The 25,792-nt window shown below is 43.7% G+C and overlaps 2 protein-coding genes, 1 non-coding gene and 1 pseudogene across 12 annotated transcripts in view, besides 1 other annotated feature; 2 read left to right on the top strand and 2 right to left on the bottom strand.

Annotated features, from left to right (window-relative positions):
• Window positions 1-25,792, bottom strand: part of Mnr (Membrane-bound Notch regulator) — a 75,862-nt gene that overhangs the window by 5,715 nt on the left and 44,355 nt on the right. For 4 of the 9 annotated variants that reach the window (NM_167734.2, NM_001272828.1, NM_001272829.1 and 1 more), the window contains 2 exons: window positions 663-775; window positions 56-250 (listed from right to left, as the gene is read on the bottom strand). In NM_167734.2, coding sequence (NP_728397.1) covers window positions 56-250; window positions 663-732 — 265 coding nt within the window. In that variant the 5' untranslated portion in view covers window positions 733-775. Of the gene's footprint in view, window positions 1-55; window positions 251-662; window positions 776-12,555; window positions 12,624-25,792 lie in introns of all 9 variants that reach the window. The other 5 variants (NM_167735.2, NM_001272831.1, NM_001272830.1 and 2 more) reach the window with 2 other exon arrangements.
• Window positions 5,017-5,477: a mobile genetic element.
• CG32523 (uncharacterized protein) lies at window positions 6,854-7,811 on the top strand. Its single transcript, NM_167738.3, has 2 exons — window positions 6,854-7,133; window positions 7,201-7,811. Exons 1-2 carry the CDS (start codon window positions 6,880-6,882, stop codon window positions 7,733-7,735), a joined length of 789 nt encoding a protein of 262 aa, NP_728401.1. The 5' UTR covers window positions 6,854-6,879; the 3' UTR covers window positions 7,736-7,811.
• Window positions 20,301-20,375, bottom strand: tRNA:Ile-AAT-2-1Psi (transfer RNA:Isoleucine-AAT 2-1 pseudogene; annotated as a pseudogene). Its single transcript has one exon. The product of its transcript is annotated as a tRNA-Ile (tRNA).
• tRNA:Arg-TCG-2-2 (transfer RNA:Arginine-TCG 2-2) lies at window positions 21,067-21,139 on the top strand. Its single transcript has one exon. It is a non-coding gene; the product is annotated as a tRNA-Arg (tRNA).

A 25,792-nucleotide genomic window follows, 5' to 3' on the forward strand; every position in this document is an offset into this window, starting at 1 on the left:
CTCCCCCAGGGAAGCGCACAATGAGTAATCAAGTGGGGGGTTCCAAGCTAAATACCTGACGGATTGGCCGAGGGGGCTGCCAAGTTGGGGCTGCTGTTCGAGGCGGATGATCCTCCGCCGGAGCGCCGTTTGCAGGTGGGATAGTTGCCGCAATCCTTGCCGTCACGCTGGTTGTAGCTGCACGAGTCGCTGGTGATGACGCACTCCTCGGTGGGCAGGCAGCCAATGTCCCCGCATCCACGGCCGTACTCTTCGCCCGCGGGAAATTCGATTAGGTTCAAGGATTACGGATTACGGTTTACGGTTTACGGGTTGCGGATTACGGATTTCGGATTTCGGGTTGCGGATTGCGGGTTTCGGTGTGTGTTTTGTGGATCAGAGTGGGTGGGTCAAAATCATACGGAAAAAAAAAAGAAAATCAAATTATAAGTCTGCTCAAAATCGGGGATACCGCATCTGGCTTCAGTATGTCAATGATGGAGGGGCAAGGGTTGATGAAGGCATGAAAGGTTCACCACCGATCCAAGGGATCGGTGCTCATTTCAGGAGTACTGATTACACAACACAACAAATGGCAGTGGGGTGATGGCTTTCTAGGACAATAGTTGGTGGTAAGGTGTCCACGAAAGCCAACCCCCACCTGAAATATTACGTATACGTACTGGAGTAGGCGTCCACGGAGTAGCCGCAGCTGGCGAGGACCGCCAGAGTCAGCAAAGGCAGTGCCAGCATCCTGTTGCTCGCTATCGATGTCACGCCCTTGGATCAAAAGTTGCTGCAAAGTACAAGATGGAAAAATACTTTTTTTTCAGTTGGCCAACTTTCGCGTAAGAGTTAAAACAAGTTTGAAGGCAGTTTGCTTCTAAACAAAAAAAAAAACGCATCTGCCCTATGTAACCAATCAAAAGCGCATTACAAGCTTGCAATGACAGTTTGTTGTGTACCCTCTGATTGTACCTTCTGTTAACCTCAAATTTATTATTTATTTATTTACATTTTATAGTCCAGTTGAAAACGGCAAACGTGTATTTAAATTAGGCAATGACTTAGTTTTTCTCTTAACTAAAGTAAATTTTATTTTTCGTGCTAGCATATGGACATTTTGGAATTTGTCTTTCCCCTAAGAGACTTGGCCCACTTGATTTTTAAATAATTCCACGTACCACGCAAGCCTTACACTTGCGAAACGCACTGTGACTAGACAGCTGAGACAGCCGCTCCTGATTATTATTTATATGCTGCAGCACAGCCAGGGGGCTGTACCCTTTTGGCAAGCCAAGTTTATTTATCACATTGACAGCTGGTTCAAGTTCATTGCGGTCCCGATGCGTCACAGGGGGAAATGGGAAAGTTTGGGCAAAGAAATGGCCAAATGCAGATGGAGTGCGACCAAATGGCGTCGCATTTGTTTGGCAGAAAAAATGGATACTCTACTCTTCCCACATGCAATCAAACCAGCTGCTTTCTTTCCAATCAAAATCCCCGCTACAAGATTCGAAGAGGCCACAAACAAGAAAAATGTTGAAAGTATATTAACAAAAGATAAGAATAAATATATAAACACTTAAGTGTGCAGCGAAACGTTTTTCTCTCAAGCGCGGAAGCTTATTGTTCATTATTTCAAAATATTAAAAAATCATTTAACTGCACAGCGTTCGGCGGAAAATCCCCAAGAAGGAGGGAAATTCCAAGTTTCGTTCGCCGTTTCTGAACTCTTCGAGGACCTTGAAAATCGTCAACTCATTCCAGTCAGCCCACCTGGAGCAGACACTCCATCACCATCACAGTCTCCCGTGGCTCTTAATCAATTGCCCTCCAGTGAGTAAAAAAAAAGAAACGGGGAGGTCTCGAATATTTTGCGCGTTGCAATATCAAACAATTTCAAGAACTTTTTCATCATTTTCCCTTCTTGGCCGTCGTCCACTCGCAACATTTCCATATTCAAATTTTACAAATGACTCGGCTACTTATTCGGGGGACACGACCAGAAAATGTTCCTCGCTGTTCCGTGGAGAAAATGAATTTAGGATTCGTTCGTCTTGATTAATTTCGAATTCCGCTTAAAGATCTTGGTCCCTTTGCATGAAATGGAAATTCTTCGGTAATGACCAAATGAAAAATGAAAATGCATAAATTTGCTGCCTGGCTATATGTTGCTGTTCCCAATTTTGCAAAGCGGAAAAGAAAATAATCATGAAAAGGAGTAGGCTGCCATAAGAAAATGGCATTAATCACTATACTAAACCAGATTTTTAAAAGATATTTAAACACTCTTTTGCAATTAAAACAATTGAAATCTTTAATTGAATCACATTTTAATTTCAAAAACATGATTTGATAGGAAGTTTTCCTGCACATAGTCTGCAGTAGTCTATGTGCACCATTTCGGTGCTTTAAAAAGCTTGTGTCTTTCTTGCCCGCAACTCGACTCGTGTACTGTCCGGCTGGCTGACCGTCAGTCCGTCTGTCCGTCTGTCCATCTGTCCGTCCGTCCGCTTGTCCGTCCGGCTGTCCCCGTACATTTGTCTGTGCGGGCCACGTCCCGGTCGACGGAAGCCAAAAGTGGAAATGCATGATAAATGACACAAGGTTTGCCTCTCTTTTTTGCCACTGTTATTTTTTGCCTCTTTTTTTTTTGCCGCAGCAGCAACAGAAGCGGTGAAGGGGGAGAGGAGTGGGGGCGTGGGCGGTCGCTTGTACAACAACATGAAGAACGAGAGCGGCAACAACAATTTTCATTTCAAGACACAACACACAAATACAAAACATGTATTCTAGGACATCGAGAAAGTGAGCACAAAAAGGGGGCTCGCGGCACGAAAATTGTGAAACGATGACGTCGTAAATGTTTTGTTGCAACATTTTTCTGTTGTAAGCGAAAGAAACCAACTAAAAAAAAAAAAAACAACAAAATAAAAAGAAATCGAAAAACAAAGCCAAAAAGGAGCAACAAAGGCAGTTAGATACGGCGTGCAGAACTCGAGAAAAATGAAGTAAAAACAGCAAAGCAAACTGTCCGCGAAACGGAAGCGCAAATAAAACAACTGCAAGGGGTGCGCAGCCAAGCGGTCAGTGGCGTCGGAAGGGACCTATGCATGTGTGCGAAGGGGGGGGGGGGGGGGCTTAAACCGCAGGACACCCGCAGTGAGCGCAGGCATGGAAAGTGGAGACTTAAACAAAAACAACAACCATAATATTGAACAAACATATTTTTTAAAGTTCCTTTAGGGAAATGGTACATTAAAAGTAATTACCAACTTGATGTGTGAAAGTCTATCTATAATATAATAATAATATTCCGTTCATTGTATGGCGAACTTAACTGTACTAATATTTTGAACGATTTTAATCGTTTCTCTAATCTCAAAATTGCTTTCAAAAGACCACGAACTATTTAAATGAATCTAAGTGATGTACTTAGAAGTAAAGCGTTTTTTAATGCCTCCTACTGCATAAATAAATTATTAAGTGTTAATTGGAATACTGCAAGTGCACGACGCTTAAACCATTTTAAGTTTTCGCCTGGCATTTTTGTAGCAAACTCAACTACGGCAGTGTGGCCAAGTGAAGCTATAAATCCGGACCCCGCCCATCTGACCCACCGACAACAGGAAGGAGAAGGAGAACAAGCCAAACCAACGAGCACCGCCCGAGGGAAAGCGGAAAAGCGGCGAGGAGATGCGACCGAGAAAGGGGGGGGGGGGGGGGGGAAAGGGGGTGGAACTCAGGAAAAACAGCAGCAGCGCCGCTTCAACGCTTGGGTTTGCAAGGCATAAACCGAAAATTCACACTTGGTTACTTCCTTCATGACTTTGGATATTATTGTGGTTTATGTTAGTGCTGTCACTTGCCCGCCGGCCGGCCACGCCCCCCTCCCCCGACAGCACCAACGCCAACGCCGCCTCCTTAACCCTCCGACGGCCTCCTCGTGATGTATGACTCCATGAAATGCGATATATTCATGTTAAATTATTTTTCTTTTTTTTTCTACAAAAAAACGAGGAACAGCAAAGTCGAGCAGACGAGAACCCAGAGAAGGCGACATCAGAGAGCGAGAGTCGCTGAACAAGTTTAAAACAACAAAAGTGCAAAGTTTGGCGCCAGTTTTAAATTGCAATTGCAATTGAACAAACAATTAAAACTTTTAAATATTGTGACAGCATTTTCACAGTTAATTGCACAGGCGAACGAGCAGCTGCTGCCTCTGCCGGTTCACCAGTTCACCAGTTCGCCTGTCTGCCAGTCAGCCAGTCTGCCAGTCAGCCAGTTTGCGAGCTTGGCAACCCCACAGCTCATTCACTCATTCCCTCATTCATTAGTTCCAATTCATTTCAAAAACTTCTCCCACTACCCGGGAAAGTGCACAGTTTGGCCAAAAGGCCAAAAGCCTGCCAAAATAGGTGCAAAAAAGCGCTGCTCTCTTTTTATCTGCAGTTCTTGCAGCGGCCAACTGACAAACTGACAACCATTTGTCATTAGCCCGGGGGGCGTTGGGGCTAGGGGGCGTGGTCGCGCATGCGACATTACACTGCGACAATGCGACTGAATGTCAAACTAATATTTTACAATATTTAATTTCAAGTACTTGAACAACTACAAGACCGTAGAAAATGTATTACAAATGTTTAATATGCATTAAGAATAGAAGAATTTTAATTTTAGATTTCCCTCTGCGCTCTGGGCTTTTACAAAGCCTCGCACATTTTCTCTGAGTGCAGCTCTAAACACAACGATCTGTCCAGTGAGAGCAACTTTAATTACGGAACATCGCGGGCTGATTTTTTAAATTTATTTCGCTTTGGCTGGCGAATTTCTGGCTTATTAAATTCCGTCAGCTAAATAGAAAAAAAGTGGAAACTCGCAAAAAAATCGAAAAATAGGAGGGCGAAAATCGTCAAAAAGGTAGCCCATTCCGTCCCGTTCCCGGCAAAAAATGTCAATTTGTGGCCAGAACAGGCTCGGGGCCAGCAGCGTATCACAAAAAGGCAGGCAACACAAATATAAAAAAAAAAAACTAGAGAGAATGCTATAGACGAGTTTCCCGACTATCAGATACCCGTAACTCTGCTAGTGTGAATGCGTAATTTTATAATTTTTCTGCGATAACGATAGATGTTGGGGAATAAAATGGAAAAAAAAATAAATAAAAATTGTTCCAAAGTGTGGGCGTGACCGGTTCGACGGCTTATGGCGTTTAGAAATTTGCAAGACTAATAAAATTATGAAAAAATTTCGAGTTAAAGTGGGCGTGGCAACATGGGTAAACTAATTTACGCTGCGTCTCTATAATCCGTAAGCTAAATCATAACATTCTAGCTTTTTTTAGTTGAAGACGGGCATGGCTAGATCGACTCGGCTATCGATCCTGATCAAGAATATATATACTTTATATAGTCGGAAACGCTTCCTTCTGCCTGTTACATACTTTTCAACGTATCTAGTATACCCTTTTTGCTCTACGAGTAACGGGTATAAAAAGGAGAGGAAAGCGAGCAAAAAAACATACCGGAAGAAGGAAAATCTTTGTAAGGCAGTTAATTAAAAACTTCACATAAAGAGCCTACGTTGGGCGGGTGTAGACGGGCAGGGGCGTGGCATGTGTGCTAGGAAAAGCGGCGACAAAAGAAAAGCTGCCAAAGAGTTTCCGACTGCAGCCATAATTAAAAAGTCTGCAGCCGAAATTGAAACCCATATTGAGAGCGGTTCAATGGGGCGTATGCGTGATTTGGGCCTCCGGCGCTTACGCATTCAATTAGGTTACAAATTACTAGCCCCCAACAATCGGGTGATGAATGGGTTCGCATTTCTTGGCTCTGGCACTTTTTTTTTATTTCATTTTTATTTCGCAGCGTGAGAGAAGTGGCATGTGGCGCCTTGCCGGACAAAAGTGCACGGCAAGAAATGGGTCATCGATTTGGCACTGATAGAAAACAGTGACTTTTTGGACGAACCAAATACCAATTATGAATATAAGTAACGATATAAGTATAGCTCAGCCAAAGTAGTCACGCAACAGAGCTACTTCATTTCAAAAGTTATTGCTATTTTCTTCAATTGTATTTGGTATTTTGTAGGAGGCAGTGCCTTTAACCATAGTAGGGATGATATGATATGGAAAACTTTGTAACTGGTGACAATATTTTCTCGTTTCACTCGTTGCTCAGCAAATTAGCAAAATGCGAGTCCAAGCTGTTTGCAGTATTTTTCTCTGTATGTCAGGTGCCATGCCGACACGATGATGATGATTGATTTCGTTAATTTAGTTGAGCAGCTGAGCTCGTGGCGGGCCATGAAAAATGCATGACACTCGGCGATGGAAGGTGTTGTGCAGTGAAGAGTTGGAGTTCAGTGCTGCGGTGGGTGGTCACTAACTGAGTTAATCCGATGGCTGAAAGAGGAGGCAGCAGATGTTACTCGGACAGCTGTCTTCGCCTGGCTGTCCATTGAAAGCTGCTGAAAGAGACGACCACTCGTATGAGTAGTTTTCGTGGGTCAATTGTTAGCGAGCCATTCGCAAAGTGAACTATATCAGATGTTGGTTAGGGTTAAGGGTTAAAGCTTTGTATGCTCTCCTAATCGGCGAATCTTATTCACTTTCACTTCGCATGCGTATCTAATTGGATAGCAATGTGCGCTGTGGTTTGGTTTAATGTGTGATATTGCTGCTTTTAGATTGTATAACCTTTCCTGAAAGTCTTCTATTTAGATCATTACTACAATATTTTCATGTAATTAGGTCGGCTTTTGACTTAGCATATAGCTGGATAGCAATACTAATGATAATGAGTGTCATTACTTATTTATAACTTATTCTCCATATATACAGCTGAAAATGTTTTGTAGCAAGCAAAACTTAACAGGAAATTAACCCATTAAGTCATGTGGACCACACTGTGGACTGTTTTGCTATTGCTTTTATGTGGTGTCCAGGTAATACTGGGACAGGACGTAGCCCAAAATCAGAGTGAATCCGCGATAGAGCCTCGAATCGTTGGCGGAATCAAGGCGAAGCAGGGCCAATTTCCGCACCAGATTTCCCTGCGTCTACGTGGAGAACACTACTGCGGTGGAGTCATAATCTCGGCCACTCACGTAATCACCGCTGGCCACTGTGTGAAGCACGGGAATGATGTGTAAGTATTATCGAAACCTTTTGGTTCGACACTGCAAGATATATCTGCTTATATATATCTGCCTTAGAGTTCCGGCAGATCTATGGTCAATCCAGGCGGGCAGTCTGCTCCTCTCAAGCGACGGAGTGAGGATTCCAGTGGCCGAAGTTATCATGCATCCCAACTATGCCACTGGTGGACACAACGATTTGGCCGTGCTCCGACTGCAGAGTCCGCTGACCTTTGACGCCAACATAGCCGCCATCCAGTTGGCCACCGAGGATCCGCCCAACTGTGTCGCCGTAGACATCTCCGGTTGGGGCAACATTGCGGAGAAGGGACCCCTCTCTGACAGCCTGTTATTCGTACAGGTGACGAGTATATCGAGGGGGGCCTGTCGCTGGATGTTCTACTCTCGTTTGCCAGAAACCATGATTTGCCTGCTGCATTCCAAGAATAGCGGCGCCTGTTATGGGGACTCCGGCGGACCGGCCACCTACGGAGGCAAAGTGGTGGGGCTGGCCAGCTTACTCCTCGGTGGTGGCTGTGGAAGAGCGGCTCCTGATGGCTACCTTAGGATCTCCAAGGTTAGAGCCTGGATCGCGGAGAAGGCGGGATTGTAGAATATACACATATGTATGTGTACTCTAAATATTTAACAATCATGAACATTAAAAAATATATGAAAATTTAATCTTTAAAACTTAAAACTAGAGGATTAGGGATATTAATATATAATTCGTCTTAAAGTGATTTGCTCAGGAAACCTAAAGTCGCTCTGTTTTACAAAGAACATCACCTTGTTGGGTGATTGAAAATTGAAAATGAGCATTTTCGTTAATTCTGTATAAAATTCGATTGGTAGTGAGAGAATGCACAATGCACCAATAATTATCTTTTGACGCGATTTGGCCAAGTACTTGAAAGTTGAGGCCCGTCAAAATTTGACAATACTATACATTGAGCCAATGACTTCGGTTCTTTTGGAAGCACTTTTGGGTGCTTAGACTTCCATGACTTTTCGCAAACAAACCATGCCTGATTGCTGGCCCAAAAGAGTTGTCGCGCAACATAATGAATCTGAGGGGGCCGAAAGTTTTGGGGCCAGCAGCTCACGACATCCATCGGATTGCCCCACGCCAACTATCCGCGCTTTATTTTTCGATCAACTTGAGGAAACTTTGGAGGACTCTTCAGTCGCTCGCGCTCCATCGACTGGCAATGAGTGGGTTTTGGATTCGATTGGGCAAACTATCAAGTGGGCGGGGCAGCTCTCAGTGTTCAGTCTTGTAGCTCGCTCGCTTAATCCTCGAGTGCCCGAGGGGCTACAATGGGTATGAAATGGCAGTGGGAGTGGCGGTGATGCTGGGGCGGAAATGAATGTTATTTATTTATGTCGCTGCAACGTGGTTGTTGGCCCTGTTATTTGTTGTACTTATTAGCAGTACATAAGGATAACTATCAGCCGGCGGCGGGTGCACTTTTATCCGGCAAAGTTTCCCTGGTAATAAAGTTTACCCCAGCTCCAGTTCCAGCTTCAGAGTCAGCTTCAGCCTGGGCTTCAGTCATGTAAATTTCCCTTTTAGCAATAAAATGCACAGTAACTGGATCCGCTTCTCTGTTTTGTAATCATTTCATTTCTTAGTCAAAGCAGTCAAGACGGAAGTTATTATTTGCTAGGCAACTGCATAACTGCTAAAAGTACAGACACGCAAAAAAAAAAACGCAAAACGCTGAAAAGGAATGGCGAGGACCAAACGCAAAGGACGTGCCAAAGGACGAGGAATGAAAACAATTTCTGAGCCGGCGACGCGTTGTAAACGAAGGCAGCAAACAAAGTTTAAATTGCAGTTGGGCGAGAGTTTTAAATTATGTGACCAGCTCTCCTGGAGCGGCATCTTCAGCATTCTTTTCCCGGCTAATTGCTGTCTCTGGAAAGTGCCCTCACCCTCGCCCTTGGCCTCCCCCCTCTTCAGAGCACTCGAGGCGCTTTAGAGCACCCGCATTGCGTATACGCCGCGTGCATCGATGAAGTGCCGGTTGTGGAGTGTTTGGCTGGTGAAGCGACCAAATCCGGTGAGTAGCAGAGTCGCCTGTCCTGTGCTAAATGGAAAATCCATAAGCCCCAAAGAGCCCACTGGTCTGAGACAGATGAGATGGGAATGAAGCTGCAGTTGTCGTCCTCCGATGGAGTAACTCCTCGAGGCTCGGCACTCGAAAACAGCACACTGTCGCAAAAAGAAAATCCCAGATTTGAGGCATAGAAGAATAGGCCAAAGGATGAAATCTATTTACTTATAATTATTTATCAATACGTATTTCCGCTCAAATAGTTACATTCATATGTTTAAGAAAAGTTCCAAAGTAATTCTAAACTGCAAGATATTACGTTTAATATTATGTAAGACTGCACCTACTATTGCACAAAAAAGAAAGTCTTAAGCCTGTCAGATTAACCGATGAGCTACGCAAGTCCTGTGACTTTTCAAATGTTTTCTGATCGATTTGCCAACTTTCGAACGTTTTTCCTGAGTCCTCCCCCCATCCCCACACTCCCTGTCGATTATCCTGGCTATGCTGGTTATCCTGGCCGTGGTGTTTTCTGGGGGTGTGTTTATTGAACACTGAACCCGGGGATCTCCGGATCCTTTTACCCGGCCAACAAGTTGCCGCTGTAATCCACTTAAGTCGTTGCCATAGCTGCCAATGCTGCCGATGTTGCTGCCTTTGCTGCTGCTGCTGCTGCTGCTGTTGCTGTTGTGCATCGACATTCCAGATGCTGGGCCGCCGACTCTTTTGTGCTCCCGAAGGGCGGGGAAAGGGGCGTGGCAACGCGATTTGCATAATGCCAGCGCGGGAGGGGGAGTGCAAGGGGGAGGGCAATCTGCACAAAAGCGGAGAACTACGAGCACTTGAGTGTCGGAGAAAGGCCGAAGGAGTACGGATAAAGGGCCAAAGATCCGGGACAATGGGCAATGGCCTACGGCACGACCCCCTCTATTAACCCATCGGCTCCTTGCTTGCATTTTATGGCATTTTGTTTACTAATAAAGTCCTTATAAAGTCAATGCCAAGGACCCCGCAACAAATCCGGGCCATAAATCATGCAGACGGCACTCCATTACCCATTACCCATTTCCCATTCTTCATTCTGATCATGAACTCATTTCTGTGCGTAATTGAAATCCTTTGACAGTCTCAAGCTGATTTAATTTATCGCCGCAATTTCCAATTTAATTGAAACTGAAAATTGAAATCGGAAATATTTATGCCCACCCCATATTCCCATATTTTCGCCCACAGTCGCGTTCAAAATTTAATCAAGCGCCAAAATGCGAGCCAAAACTAAACAAAGTGCCAGTCAAAGGGAGCTCATACACTCATACACACATACAAGAGCACGTATATGTATTTGATATGTACATCATACACGTATGTACACGCATGCACACATATGTAGGTATATGAATGGCTGGCACAAGTGTGCGTGCGTATTAGCCGAGGTAGCAGGGTAGCAGCAAAATTAATTAAGTTGAGAAAATGTCAACGCTGCTGCTTTTTGGCTTGACAACGCTTCTCACCAACCACCGCCGTCCCACCTAAATATGTATATTCCCACACCTTTGTGCCTTTGTATACCCTGAACAATGGAGCATATATATATCCCCGCCGATCCGTTCATCTTGCAAGCTAGACTGCATTAATTCCCATAACGAATTCCGCCGGCATCAGAAAGCTAATAATCTTTATTGTTGGGTCCGCCACCTTATGTGGTCTCATTTCTTCAATAACGATACTAGTTGCTCTCAGGTAGAAAAGATTTTAATATTTATGGCAATTTCTAGCTGAATAAGTTTCAAGACAATTCCATTCCATATAAGCAACATATTTAATAACTATTTATTTAATTCAGTTGTTACTAAGCTATTTCACCCACCCCACTTTTATAAAACCTACCTTGCTGAAAGATTTTCGAGAGAATATACAATTCATATGATTTTTGGGCAAACAGGCCTACACATATGACCATTGGAATATGTCCCGAATGTATGTACATATAATGGCTTTACAGGGTGATCTTGTAGTCTGGTTACTTTCGGACAGGATCGTCTTTAAAGGGTATTCCCCGATTCTTTCCCCTCCACCGACGTCTCCGCTTTTCAAATTGACTTTTCGTTTTGCTTGTTTCCATTTTCCGTTTTGTCGCAGCCATTTTGTGATGGCTGCCTGCATTTTGGCCACGTGTGTGCTTGTGTGTGTGTATGTGTGTATGTGTGTGCCAGCCCACCTCTTCTTCCTCTTATCCTGTATCCTTTCTCCTTTTTAATATTTTTGCTTTTGTTAAGTTTCCCACACAGAATCGTGTGTGCACACATATTCCCACACCTGGTGATTTAATAACGCGTCGTTGCAAAAATTTGCGGTTTGAATAGCTGCTAACTTTATTTCATGATAAGTTTATAATGCCCATGCCCCGCCCTCTTGCACACATGTACAAATGTGTACTTATATGTATGTATAAGTGTGTCGAAATACATACAGTTGTCGGCGAATGGGAATTGCAGCTGCGGCACACAAAGCGAAAAATCAAATCGTAAAGGCAAAGTCCCTGTGGCAGCATCCTCGCTTCTGAAATTTGTTAAAATTGCACTAAAATGCAGCTCCCGCAGCGGCAAAGAAAATCGCATTAGAAATTTTTGTTTGCCCGCTTATGCTCACACGGCGTATGAGTGACGCAGTGGAAGGAGCGCCCTTGCCTCAACTTTTTCTAATTTTCCTTCACTTTCCTCCCTAATTTTTTCCCAACCTTAGCTAACTTCTTTCGATTTTTGTGAGCAGAGAGAGAGAGGGATACGTCGCTTTCGACTACACAAACAGCAAGTGAAAATTTTCAATTTCCTATGCAAAACTGCCTCACAGCTCGATAGTCACGCACACGAAGGCGAAAGAAAACGTGGCCGAGAAATTTGTGAACGGGTGGGTGGGTGGTGGCAGGGGACATTAGGGTCTTGGGGGAAATGATGATGTCGCCCACGGACATGCTCCTGGAACTGATTTTGTTTGCCCGATAGGCGACAAAAAGTCAAATTGTGGCAGCCAATTAACAGCAGCCATCCCCTAGGCGCGGGTAAGGGTTAAGGCCTGCTCGGTGGCTCGCCGTCTTGGGGTGTGCTAAGTTAGTAGGCCTTGGGGGGGAGGGGGGGTGGTTGACCAAGAAAAGAGCGCCACCAACAAGTCAAACAGAAACGAGCAAAGTGTGCAAAGGGTCCGTGGCGGTGCTGGAGGTGGATGCTTGACTCAGGATCAGAACGCAGGGGTTAAGGCCCGCAAACAGTGACACGAGACAGGAAAAAGTCCTGACAAAAATCTGGAGTAACAATTTGGGAAAGCTTTTTTTTACATTAAAAACAAAACTTTATATGTTAAACGTTTGTAAACTTACGTTCTCAAAATTGGTGCACTTTAAACAATTGAATAGTGTAATAGTTCAGTATTTCAGGTTAAGCTTACCTAAAAATATACAAAAAAATATATATTAATTGAAATCGAATCTATAGAATATTTTTAATAATGATTTAAAATAACACTTCAGCTTAACGACAACGAATCGTCTAATAAGAATAGGGGGTAAGTGAGTAATGCTGTGGAAAAAATCAGAGGAATAGCTTTAGCAAATGGTGTTCCTAGCGGTTTTCAAATGATTTTCGCAATTCCACTGCACTTGGAACCACTGCTCCTCAAGACGTGCATTTGTTTTTGTGTGATATGGACGTGCCTCGGTCCAAGTCTTTCGTCATGGCGAGATGAGCTCGTTTATAAAGTTGACAAAAGGCGTTCCCCAGTTCCGATAATCATCTGACAGTTTTTGCGCTATCAGCGACAAGGCACACAGAGCGAGGGAGAGCGAGATGGCAGTGGGCAAACAGAAAGAGACGGGACTGGGGGGTTGAGACAGAGACGGCGACAAGTCCATGTGAGAGCTGCCTTCCTGTTCAACACTTTTGCTTTTGTCAGCATTGCGGGCAAGATACAAAATTACCCATTGCCAAAGATGACTAAGGAAAAATTCCTCACAAATATAGAAAGGGGGATATGAAAATAGGAAAGGCGGATGGCAAACGGAAATGGAGGAGAAGTAGTTTGTTTTTCCCCTAGGGTACGGTGACCCGCTAATGAGCCGCCAAAGTATAAAAAAAAAAAATTCGACAAGGGTCGTAAGCCGACCATCCGTACTCAAGCGAACCCAGCCCGCCACGCCCCCTTTTCTAGGGAAAATAGGCGCAAGGCCAGGCCAGCAACAAAGCCAAGAAGAAGAAGAAGCAGCAGCGGCAGCAAAAAACTATTCCCGCAGCTCATTAAAAACCCAAAGGGTTAAAATAGTGAGGGAGGGAGGCGTCACAATGCAGTATGCAAAACAAGGCAAACAACAACAATAAGCGTCGGAGCCGGAGAAATTGAAACTAGGCTGCCGCAAAAAAGCGACGGACATATTGGTGTGCGAGCGAGCAGAGAGGCTAGTGGAGAAAGTGAGCAAAGTTAAACAATTGAAATTGAAATTAGTTGGTGAGCGTAAAATTAGTTTGGCGCCAATTAAAGGAAAGTCTCTTAAATAACTGCCGGTAAATAAGAAAATTCCGCATAGGCCGTAAATAGAGTGAGCATTGTAAACGCCCGAATTATTTCCAGAAGTGCTTTGAAAATCCACAGGAATCCAAGTGGATGTACAGATCAGCGATGAAATGTGATTTTTTGTCTTTTATATCTGCAGAAATTACTCAAAACATTCCTAATGGGAAAAAGAGAGTTTTAAAATAAATAAATGTTCTTGCTTGTGTGCACGTAATTTTACGTTTTTGTTGAATTAAAATAAAAGCCTATAAAAAAAAGCGACTCTTTGCTCAACATTTCTTCGTTATTAAATGGATTTCTTCGCTGACTCGAAATTGTATGCATACGTGCTCCATTTGCACATATTTCTTAATGGGTCAGCGCCCCGCGGAGTCCACTCCCCGCCCATATAATGTCCTGCCAGTGACAGTTGTCAAGGGGCTGCCTGATTAAGAACTTAGTTAAATGGAAATCCGCAAAAAAAAAAAACAGGGAAATAACAACAGCAAATTCAAATGGAAGCGGAGCAAAGAGTAAAGAATTTAATTTGCACAAAATGGCACACACAGGGACAAAACAAATATATGTATAAATATGTTGAGGGGAAGGATGGGGGATGTGTCCTTAAAAAGAGCAGCGAATTTCGCCTTGTGAGCTTGGCATCATATATCTTTCAGTCAACAGCAGGCAGTCCACAGTTGGTTTGTCACACAAAAGGACAGCTCCTGCCCGCCCCAAAAAACTTGGAGAAACCCCCACCACCGACGGAATCCTTCATCGTCCTGCGACAGCGTTGCAATTAAATGAAGGCAACGCACAAAAGTATGCAATGCAAATGGTGCACACTGCGAGACGGGCTGAAAATCGAGCAGAGAGGAGAGTTCAATTTGAGCAGGGAGCACAGGATGCGGAAGCGACAGGATGTTCCTGATTTATCTGCAAGACTCAAACCTTTTTTTTCAAGGCCTAGCATTAAGCGTTGCAGTTGCAAAGGTTTTACCAACTTATGTTTTGGTTTAGCATAAAACTCAAATTTATCACCAAATTTATTTATATAACTATAAATATTTTTGAAAAAGGCTTTTTCGAAAGCTTCAGGCGGGGGTTTTATGCCTCGAGTGGTTTTTTAGCCGCCAGACAAACGAAATAAATATAAAATATTTTTATGGCTCACCTTCGAGGCCATAAAAGAGTTTTGAAGCCTAAGATTTTAGGAACAGCCCCGCCAGAGTGAGAAACACACTAAACTAAGGACCGAGGATCCGGGAGAGAGCGAGAGCGAAACCTGTCAGCCAGTTAGTGTGAGTGGGACGCACACGTGCAGACATAAAAGCGGCCATACCTGAGCTACGTGCACTCAACACCTGCCCAAAGCCCCTTCAATCCGGCAGCTGAAGACCCTCTGCCGACGCGCCCCTGCTGTATACCGCACACCCATCCCTCGAACTGGCGAGTGTGTGGCAATTGCAATTGAAAGTGATAATTTCATTGCATCATGCACAAAGGAAGGAGCACGAGGCCCGGAAACAGAGACGCAGGACGAAGGACGCCCGCATTCGCATTCGCACTCACACACACACACACACACACACTCCATTCCATCTCATTCCACTGTTATCGGGGCACGTCCATGGCCAGTTACACACACACACACACACACACATTGGAACTTAAGGGAGTGCTTACATATATTTCGGGATGCTTACACTGGCAGAAGTGTTTCGGCGGATTGCGAGGTTAATCACAAAGTACTGAATTTATAAATATTTTTCAACAGTTTTAACTTTAAAAACTTTTTGTAGTTCTTGAAGATGGTGCTAATGGGCCAAAGTTTTGATCCTCTTTTGGGCGGTGACTAAATATAAACTATACATACATACATACCCCACTCTACGAAATTAGTTTATTTATTTTCCTTTCACACGTTCAAAGGAATTTTAATTTTTTTTAGTGCACACGACGAGCATGACAGTTGTGCACAAATCAGGTTAAACACACGACAAGGAGTGGGCGGTGGGGCGTGGATTGAAGGGAAATGCAAACCAAAGCCAAACCAATTGGGTCATAATTGCTTTACGGGCGCCAAACGCAAATGAGTTGTAAAGCAGAAAGACGCAGGACGCAGGGCGAGGGACTCAGGAGCGAGGCATCTGGATCAGGACAAGATTGGGTTGGCGTTCGGAAACCGAAGAAGAGCTAGTGGTTGGCGACTTTGTCACGCTCCATGTGGAACGATTTTCGAGGGGATGGCTGCGGAATCTGCAGGACCTGTCGATTTGTATTCAGAGCCATTCAGACCTATCGCACTGTAGCTCCAGGATGATGGAGGCCACACAAATCTAATAATCAATTGCCATAAGCACTGAGCCATTATCCAAGTGCAGTGTCTCAAGTGGGCGTACGAATGGAAAACGAATTCCATAGAAAACAGTAGCGTACAACGATTAGCCTGGGAAATATTATATTTATGATTGTTAATATGAAAGGGTTTACTTTGATTGTAAAATAAATAAAGATTTCACAAAATGTTCTGGAAATACATTTCATAACAAGATAGACCAAACTTGCTCCATGTCAATTATGATCGCATTGATTTCCTTTCATTTTCCAGTTCAATACTCGATATGTTAACTGCACTCATCATTAGTCCATCTGAGTTATTCATTCAGATCATTCATTCAGCGAGTGCAAATATTTGCCAGCTTCTCTCTGGGAGGCGATGGGCAGGAACGGAACGGAACAAGAAAAACAAGGTGAACGGAAACAAATCAAAAAGGAAACAAGTAAAAATGATTGCGGCTCCTGTGGCGTCGTCATCGTTAATTTGTTATTTGATGCGCGCTCTAAGCACACATAACCGGAGTCCCAGCGCTTAAGTCCCCACCCCACTAAGCCCCAAGCCAACACCACCACCCCCCCCCCACTGAAAGCCTCACGCCTCCCTGCCGCAGCCACTGGGGCACACTCAGTCATTCGCTGGAGCCAGTGACGAAGGATGCAGAATGAAGGACGAAGCACGCAGGACGCAGGACGCAGGACGACGACAAACGTCAACGACGCACTTAATGAGCCCCGTGCGGCCATGTTAATCCATCCCGGACTGAACGAAGTGCACTGCCAGAAATCGGGAATGCTTCACGTTAGTTATCACACTCAGTTCGAAGCTTTGTTTTCAAATAATTATTCACTTTAAATTCTATGAATATTATTACAAATGTACTGCACATTAATTAGGGTTTGAAATTGCAATTGGAGTCTGAACATGGCTTAAAGAAAATGAATGCTAAGCATATTAATTGTAGTTGTTGTAATTGTAAAATATTAATTTAAAAATGCATTAGTTCAAGCGTGTCAATCCAACGGAAATACTACTTAAGATGAGATATAGTTGATTTTATAAGAATACTTTTCTGACTGCATCGACTCCGGACTATGGACTCCGCACTACGGACCAACGGACCCGGCTTCAGGCGTCGTCATTCAACACGATTGCCCACCCACTCACACCACCCAATCAACCAACCATCCGCCAACCGGAAAAACCCCATCGCATTTGTTTCGTAAGCGCATACGAATGCATTTTTGTGTTTTAATTGCCCCCCGGATCTGAAAAATCCCAGGGCGAATTTAGCAGCAGCTTTTTTCACATTTTTTACGCTCACTTATTGGAGGACAGGGATGGGAATGGCGATGGAGATGGGAATGGGGATGGGGATGGGAATGAGTTGGTGCAGTTCGTGCAGTTGGTGGTCGTGCATGGTGTTTGGTGAGTCAGAAGTGGAGTCGCATAAATCAAGAAGCTGACGAGGCGTCAATGGCAGGCGGCGACGTTCAGTCCAGTCGCCACTTCATAGCCGCTGCCTGCTTTTCTTTCATTTTCTTCGACCCGCCAGCTAAGCACCACCCACCACGACTAACTTTACTTTACCAACCACCAATCACCACCCACCATGCACCACTCATTCATCTACAGCCACATTCACCATTCCTGTTTACACTTGCAATAACATAACGATGGGGAAAACTCGCCAAAGAAAATTATAAATTAATAAGGGGAAAAATTCCGTTTGCTCGGACTTGGTCATAATTGAGCACTTCTCTGTTACGTTAATAAATCCGAGGGAACTTTTGAGGACCCATAAAAAATGTAACAAAAAAGCCATTTGCTTAATTTGCAAATAGTTTCTTCAAGCACGAAGCTGAAAGGGGAAAGGAAGCTACATTAAGCACAACAATCCAATAAAAATAGTTGTGAAAACGTGCTCGATGTGCGGTACACAATACTTGATAGAATTAATTAAAGAATTTTTGTAATTATATTGAATCCAAACTCATCAATTAACGATAAATAACTAAGCAAGTTGTAGCCTATATGAAGTATGAATTTGAATGCAAAAAGTTTTATAGATAATTGGATTGTTTCTTCATGATGGGTGTGGAAAAGTCTAGTCCAGTGGCCGGAGAGTGGGTGATGAGGAAAATGGGAAAATGGAAAATGGAAAAACGGACAAATGGACAAATGGAACTATTCCGACCAGGCCAACGATAACGACAGTAACAGTGGGCTAAAACTGGCCACTGGCCAGTGTCTATGGGCCATCAGACATCAGACATCAGACACCGGGCATCAGACATCGGACATTGGGTCCAATGGGGACTAAGAATTAGGGACCAGGGAACAGAGAGCAGAGACCAGAAACTAGAAACTAGAGACCAGAGACCAGAGTCCAGAGTCCAGAGTCCAGGGGCCGTGTCCACGTTGTCGTGGTCGTTGTCGTCATGGCCCTGTTAGATCGCTCTTTGGGCTAAAATAAATTACCATAATTTAAGCATAATTCAGTGCCAGTGGCAGCAAAAACTGTGGACCGTTTGGCGGGGGCCAGTCCTTTCAACTGAAACGGGATCTGGAGTTATGGGTGGGCGGCCGACTTTGTCGTTATGTCGTCTTCTTGGCTAAGTGGACATGAAACATGCACGACCAGCCATGATTTGTTAGTGGCCATAAGTGTGTGTGCGACTCTTACGGCCCGCCATATATTGTTTTTCTCATTTTTTTTAGCGCTCTGAAAGGGCATATGCGATTGGTCAATTGATTTATACAGTATAAATGTATGGACAAAACCTGAAACATTGGACTGACTGGTTCAATGCGTGTGCATTTTTATAGAACGTTTAAAATACGAATTTATTACTTAATCTTACAAAAACTAATCAAGAATTATATCTTTCTCAAAAGCTCTGCAAATAATTAGTAATCAGATTAATATTTGTTGGCTACGAAAATAATCCCCAATGACTACCCATCTTTCCAAAATATTATATTAAGAAATATTTATCTTTCACTTGAAAGTACCTTTTGAACTTGAGTTATGTTTATAAACGTTGTTTAAACCTCCTCCTAATAACATTTGCAATACTAGTATCACCAATGAAATACCTTTTCAGCAAGCTGACCACACTTAATTATCTCAAGTAATAGAATACATGTGAAGCAATGCTGTGTGACACGACAATTAATTCACAGCCATAAAGATTTGTATCAGAAAAGAACTGGCCATATATTAGGGCATTTTCTGGTCGTTTATGGGAAAATCCCCATGGGATTTCAGCCACGACAAATGTCCGAGCGTGTTTCGGTAAAGCTTTTTGATAAACTGCCCCCTGCCCCAACAGTCTTTTGAGGTTCTCAAACGTTTACGGCTGCTATTTTTTTGCTTTTTCGAAAAACATAGGACCAGCAGACCAGATCCAGCCAGACAGCGGGGTGTGGGGAATTGGGAGGTGGAGTTGCCAGGACGAGTACAAGGCTAATAAAGTTCAATAGCCAAGGCGACGCCTGCTAAATGTGCGCACAGCTCATTTGATGCACATTATCGTGGGGTTCAGTTCGGTTTGCTTTTTTCCAACGACTTTTCATTTTGAATGCATGCCAAAAGGGAGCAAAAAACGAAAGAGCTAAAGGGGACGGCGGGCAAAATGAAAACATTTACAGGGCAGAGTACCCACTGACCTGTCCCCACTCTATGGTCCAAAGAAAATATGCTCATGTTGTTTTCGAGCGCCGGCAATGGCGCCTCCTGCAAATTGGTAGCCATGAATCGAGCCGAATGAATTGAAGGGAATTGCTGGGAATCGAAGGGTTTCGTACACAGTAGGTTCAGTGGGCAAGTGGCATTGAATGGAGGGAAATGGCATGAAATCGACTACGAATCGAATTGAATCAAATGAAATGTAGCCAAATGAAAAGAAAAACGAATGAATAAAGTACCAAACGGAAGATGCCTCTGGCCCGGCCAATCAATCCGATGGATGACGAGGCTGCTCATTATATTATGATGATGGTGGTATGGATGTGATGCTGATGACGCTCCAATGAATTCGACTGTTCTCAATGTATTGTGCTTGGCATTGGAATTCATTGTGATCTGATTGGCAATCGGTAAAATTAATTTTTTTCACAGTTTATAGGGGGTTAAATGGTACAAATTGCAGGAATTCGTAACTAAAAAAAAAAATATATCAAACAAGGAATTCATTAAAGAAAATATTAAATTCCTTAAGAAAATAGGAGCTGTGGACCGACAATGAGGGGATTTTGAACCCGCGACCTTCGCGTTATTAGCACGACGCTCTAACCAACTGAGCAAATGGGTCGCTGATCCCGTTTGCGAAAAATCGCAATCACACGCAACGAAGCGTACGAGGCTAAAAATAGAACGTGGATGGATCGCCGAGAGGCGAATTCTTAAAGCTTTGAGACTTGCAGTAATGACTAGACACACGGAAGCCCAACAACACCCCTGTGAAAGAGCGAGAGGGAATACGAAACCGGAAATATTCTCTTCTATTCAGCTCGCGACAGAGACAAAAGCAACAAACTCATAATAATAACACAAGAGTTTTCAAGTCATTTTGCACATTTCCTTGACATTTCATTTTTTTATTTCCACTTTCCGCCGTCTAGTTATTCTTTCATTTTTTGCCCATCTCTTTAGTTTTTTCACACTCATTTCTTGCGTATGAAACGTGTTCTATTGTCGGTATTTGTGCTCATGAGCCAGGAAGAGGAAGCAGCTGCACCTTATTGTCCGTCCGTCAGTTCGTCACTCCGGCGATGGGGGATTTTCCCATTCCGCCGTTCACCCATTTCCCGGCATTTCGTCCGTTGTTCATTAGAGCGTTGCTTAATTAGCGCCTCGCTTTGTTTTCGCACATACCGTTTCCCTCTCTTTCTTATTCGCATTCTAGTTCGCCCTCTCTCTTTCTAAATCCGCTCTTGCTATCCCACTCCCACACTCGTTCCCACGTTTGCCTTATTCACATCTTAATCCGCTTGAAAACAAGCGACCGTGTGGCCTAATGGATAAGGCGTCGGACTTCGGATCCGAAGATTGCAGGTTCGAGTCCTGTCACGGTCGATAAATTTATATTTTTTATTTGTTTTCGGAATCAAATTAGTCATATATTTTCGAAAAGATTGGCACATGTAAATTCTCAAAAAGGTTTGCCATAGAATGTTTTTGTGCCACAGATTAACTCTCACTAAGTGGTCAAAACCCAGTAGAAGCACCCACACATTAAAGTTGCCTACAGGTCAGTCAGGTGCATAGAAATGCACCACAATGGCGACCAAACAAACATGATTGAGGATCTTTATCCAACTAACGAAACCTAAATAGACAAAGAATAGCTTAAAGTAGCTAGCTGTATACCAAGTTTCATATCTGTATCAACAATACCACCGCTGTTGCTGCAGCACCACCAACTGAAAGCACTGAAATCCACTACAATGGAGGCATTTAATAGCAGCCCGATGCACTTTCATTGGAGTTTCCACTCCGAGGGCCGGCGATCCGATCGGATCGGGCATCAATTTCGTGCTGTGCCTGACAGCGGCTGTCGCTTATAAATTGCAGATTCCACAAAAACAGCAAGAACAACAAGGACCATGCGCCATGGCCACTGTGGCAACAACGGCGACAAGCGCCCTGACATTTAACATCCGGTTGAAATTGTTCAACGCATTTCCGGTGCTCTCTGACCCCCGTTCCCGGCCCCGTAACAGCCACATAACAGACCGTTCTGGGCCACCCAAAATCCCAGGCATCCCAGAAGATGGGACATTGGGTCCTCGACCAGCAATTAAACGCTTATCGAGAAGTTGGCCGAACAGGAGAAGGAGGCCGGCCAGCGGAGAGGCAGGGCAGAAAACAGACGACAATGAGCTGCCTTGCATATAATTGAGGTTATGGCCGACTCCGACCACCTTTGGCCCGAACTTTTCCGGCAGAAAAGCAGAAAAACAGTTTTCGCTCTCCACTCTGCCTGCAAAAAGTTTCTCCTGCAGAACAGAGCACACACACACACACAGCATAAGTTGAAATGTTTCCACCGGCTGCAAGTGAATACCTGGGTGGTTTTACGTACCATACCTGTGCACGCCTAAATACAGAAACATATATGTACATATACTTGTCCTCCTCGTATATGAGGCAAATAACTGCAGACAAAAGCCGAAGAAATTAATTAGGGTCTTCTGCAGCACCTTCACCTCATCCACCGCCATCATGGCCATATCATCACCATCATTATCGCAGCAGGCAACCTGCATCAAAACTAGCAAAACGGATGTCACCCGTAAACAAGCGGCAGCACAAAGGCAACACAACTGGTAAAACTGGTAAAAAAAAAAAAAAGGACAAAAAAGGACCAAGGAGCAGCAGCAAGGGGACACACGGAGATAGTGAACGGAGTCGGCGAACAAATCGAGTTGTTGGCATGGAAATTAATTGCTGCAAATTGAGTAATGATGTTGGTCGCTGTCGGGAAAATGGCAAAAACAGCTTCAAACTGCAATTATCCTTAAACGATTCCAGACAATCTATTTGAAAAAGTATAGGGCTTTGAAATGTTACCAAGTTATGGTCTAGATAAGCTCTACGCTCCTAAATGAGGAGATTTAACAGTTCAGATGCAGCTGAAGAGCCCGGAGTTTTCCAAGACCAATTTGCAACAGCTTTATTGAGTGTAGCCGACACCTTGGCGCAGACATCAAAGCCATCAGAAGTTCCCTGTTTCATCACATTTAAATATATATGTACTTCGTTTCCCTAATCAAATCAACATGAAACCCCGGCAAAGTTATGATTACGCACTTTTCGGCCCTGCCTGCAAATAAAATGTTTCGTCAACTTTAAACTGCCAAAACAGCGTCAAACGGCAATGGGCAAACAGAGACAAACAAACAGGCGAACAAACGAACAAATAAGCAGGCAAACAAACAAACGAACCAACGAACGAACGAACGAACAAACAAACATTGACGCAATTTTTGCTGCAATATGAAAAAGTTTTTCCCTCTCCTGCCACGCTTTTCCAGGCATTTTTCCTTCTCCGCCCTGACATTTTTTGCTGTTATTGCTCTGAGCTTCAGTCGACGCTGTAATTTGCATTTGTAATCAAAAAGTTGCACATAAACTTTGTGTTATGCTCATTTTCCTCGGCTAGTCACATGTGTGTGTGTGTGAGTGTGAGTGGAAAGCCTCCTCCGGTTGCTAAGACATAAAAGGACACACAGCGCACAGGACGAACTCTCATCATAATTTTCCTAATTTCAAATTATTTCCATTAGTGGAGTGAAGCGAAAGGAAAAATAAAAAAGCCGCCAAGCGAAAAGAAAAAACACAAAGGACGGGTTGGCAGTGACAAAGCTTCTCAGGACTTTTCACGGAAATTCCGAATTCTAAAATATAAATATACATGCATAGCTCATAACTACAATTACAAAATGATTTTTGGTGTCATCTCATTAAATTTAAATGATTTACACAAATTAATTAATGAATTAGGAAAAATCCTGCATACTTTATACAAATATACGTTCTTTTGTACCATGTTGAAGACAAAGGTTTTCGTCTCCACCATATAACTCATACGTACTGAAGTTCTTGCTTAAGGTATTTAAATAGATTTAAATATAGTTTAACGGACTGCAATAAGAAATGTAGAATTGTCCAATTAAAATTTGCGCTCCAAGTGTTGTTTCTTCTTTGACAAACAAAACAGCCCTTTTATAAGCATATAAAATTCTGCAGTTCTTTCCCGACCCCCTAAAATGTTCAATTAAATCCATAAAGGAAAATCAACGAAATTGAAAAGCTGAAAATTGTCATTTAATCAACTGATGTCGTTTCTGGCTCTATCCGTCGGGTTGAAGCGAAAATCAAATCAAATATTTACTTGCTGTTAAATTTATGACGAAACGCAAATCGCATAAAAAGGTTTGCTCCGTCTCGCTCACACTATGTGTTGCCATTTCACTTGCGCCCACTGTTTTGTGGTCGCATAAAAAATGCGGCAAATATTTGCGTGCAGCTGCGACCCTTCAAACCCAACGGAAAACCGAACGAAACTGAACGGAACGGAAAATGTTGACAGTGGGTAGCCGAGGATTCGCAACTGGCAAACAAAAAGTGGGGAAGTGGGAAGTGGTGGGTGGTGGTGGAAAGTGCTTTCCCGAGGGGCTTAAGACCATTTTCCAGGCCTCCCTTGCCTTGGTTAGGCCGAAAAGTGGATGCCAAAAGCCAATTTAACTGCATTTATCCGGTTAGAAAGCTGAGACAATTGATACGGATAGATAGATAGTAAGTCCTCTAACGTGCTACCCATTTTTCCGCTTTCCGGCCAATATTTAATTTGTCAAAGTGAGATTTAACTGTCGGCGGTCCTGCATCCAGTTGCAGTCGCTAGCACTTAACAATTTGTTGATAAATTAGCCCGAGCTGGAGCTGGAGCTGGAGCCGGATCCAGAGTCAGAGTCAACGCCGAAGTCAATCTCACCGACGAAGGGAGAGTGGCTTAAAAAGTTGCTTTCCTCTTGGCCGGCTTTCCATATCCGACCTTAGCACGTGACATTTAATTTTTTGGACACACAAACATGCCGTCTGCCGTCCATAGAATGAAGTTTTAATGCAGATTTATCACCCGGTCACCGAAGACAAAGGCGGATGGATGACAAACACTTTTGGGCCAAGCGGTGTTGTGCTGGCTTTTTTGTCTTGTTGATAATGTCAACAAGTTTGAGGATAATTCCCTCCACAGAAAAGTTAAATCACTACACACGCTTTCGTTCTGTAAGTGAAGTGAATAATTTCAAGACTTCGTAATGGGTTGGTCTAGCTACGATTTGATAACGATCCCGTCTGAATTTGAATAGTTTTCAAAAATGTATAAAATAAGCTTTGTAGTCGTAGTACATAAGAAAACATGATAAGAATTGTTCCGAAATTGCGCAACTGATTTGATGGAAGTGGAGTATGCTCTGCACAAATCATCTTTAATGTGTACATTTTGAAGCATTTGCAGGACAATGTTGGGTTAGTTCAAGCGAAACAAGCAAAGTCTTGGAAAAGCGTTTCGCTTGCCCTGGAAATTCCGCACTTTTTCCTAACCGCAAGTTGACAGAGTTTCCAGTCCGGAACCGGAGGTGGAGATTTAGTTAATTAAAATACAATAAAATATGCAGAAGGGCTGGAATACTTAGGCCAAGGAAGGCCGCAAAAGCCACAAAATGCCCGGGGATTCACTAGCACTAGATCAACTTTACTCAACTCTTTGCCAGTTTTAAGTTTCTCGGCTACTTTTTGGACCAAGTCAATAGCCGAGCCAACAGAGCGAAGTTGTGCAGGGGGAAGTAGCAGTCAGTGTATGTGCCACATGGCGTATGCGTGATGTGAATTCCTGGGAGGAGCAGAAGGAGCACAAGGAGCAGAAGGAGCAGACGGAGCAGGAGCAGCAGAAGAAAGTGGAGGATCAGAGGAGCACTGCAATATTCAGCAACCAACTGCCACCGAGTGGCAACTCAATTAATCCGCCCATTCCGACCACGTTAAATGCATTTACATAGATTTATTTTTAAGCAGACAACAGGACTGACGCAGGACAGTGGCCTTTAAAGGCCTGCTTAAATTGTGATGTTTTTGTAAATTTTCTGCCATCTGCTCCCGCCACTCCTCTCTCTTTTCGTTACCCTCGGTCCCACAGGACATCGGTTAGCTCCCGGTCCTTTCTTG

The sequence above is a fragment of the Drosophila melanogaster genome, chromosome X (assembly GCF_000001215.4).
Source record: "Drosophila melanogaster chromosome X".
In the NCBI taxonomy this organism is placed as follows: Eukaryota; Metazoa; Arthropoda; class Insecta; order Diptera; family Drosophilidae; genus Drosophila; species Drosophila melanogaster.

Coding starts and splice junctions, on each gene's coding strand:
- CG32523 (NM_167738.3), top strand. CDS start 6,880: ATGTGGACCACACTGTGGACTGTTTTGCTATTGCTTTTATGTGGTGTC. Junction 7,134..7,200: donor GTGAAGCACGGGAATGATGT/GTAAGTATTATC, acceptor TATCTGCCTTAG/AGTTCCGGCAGATCTATGGT.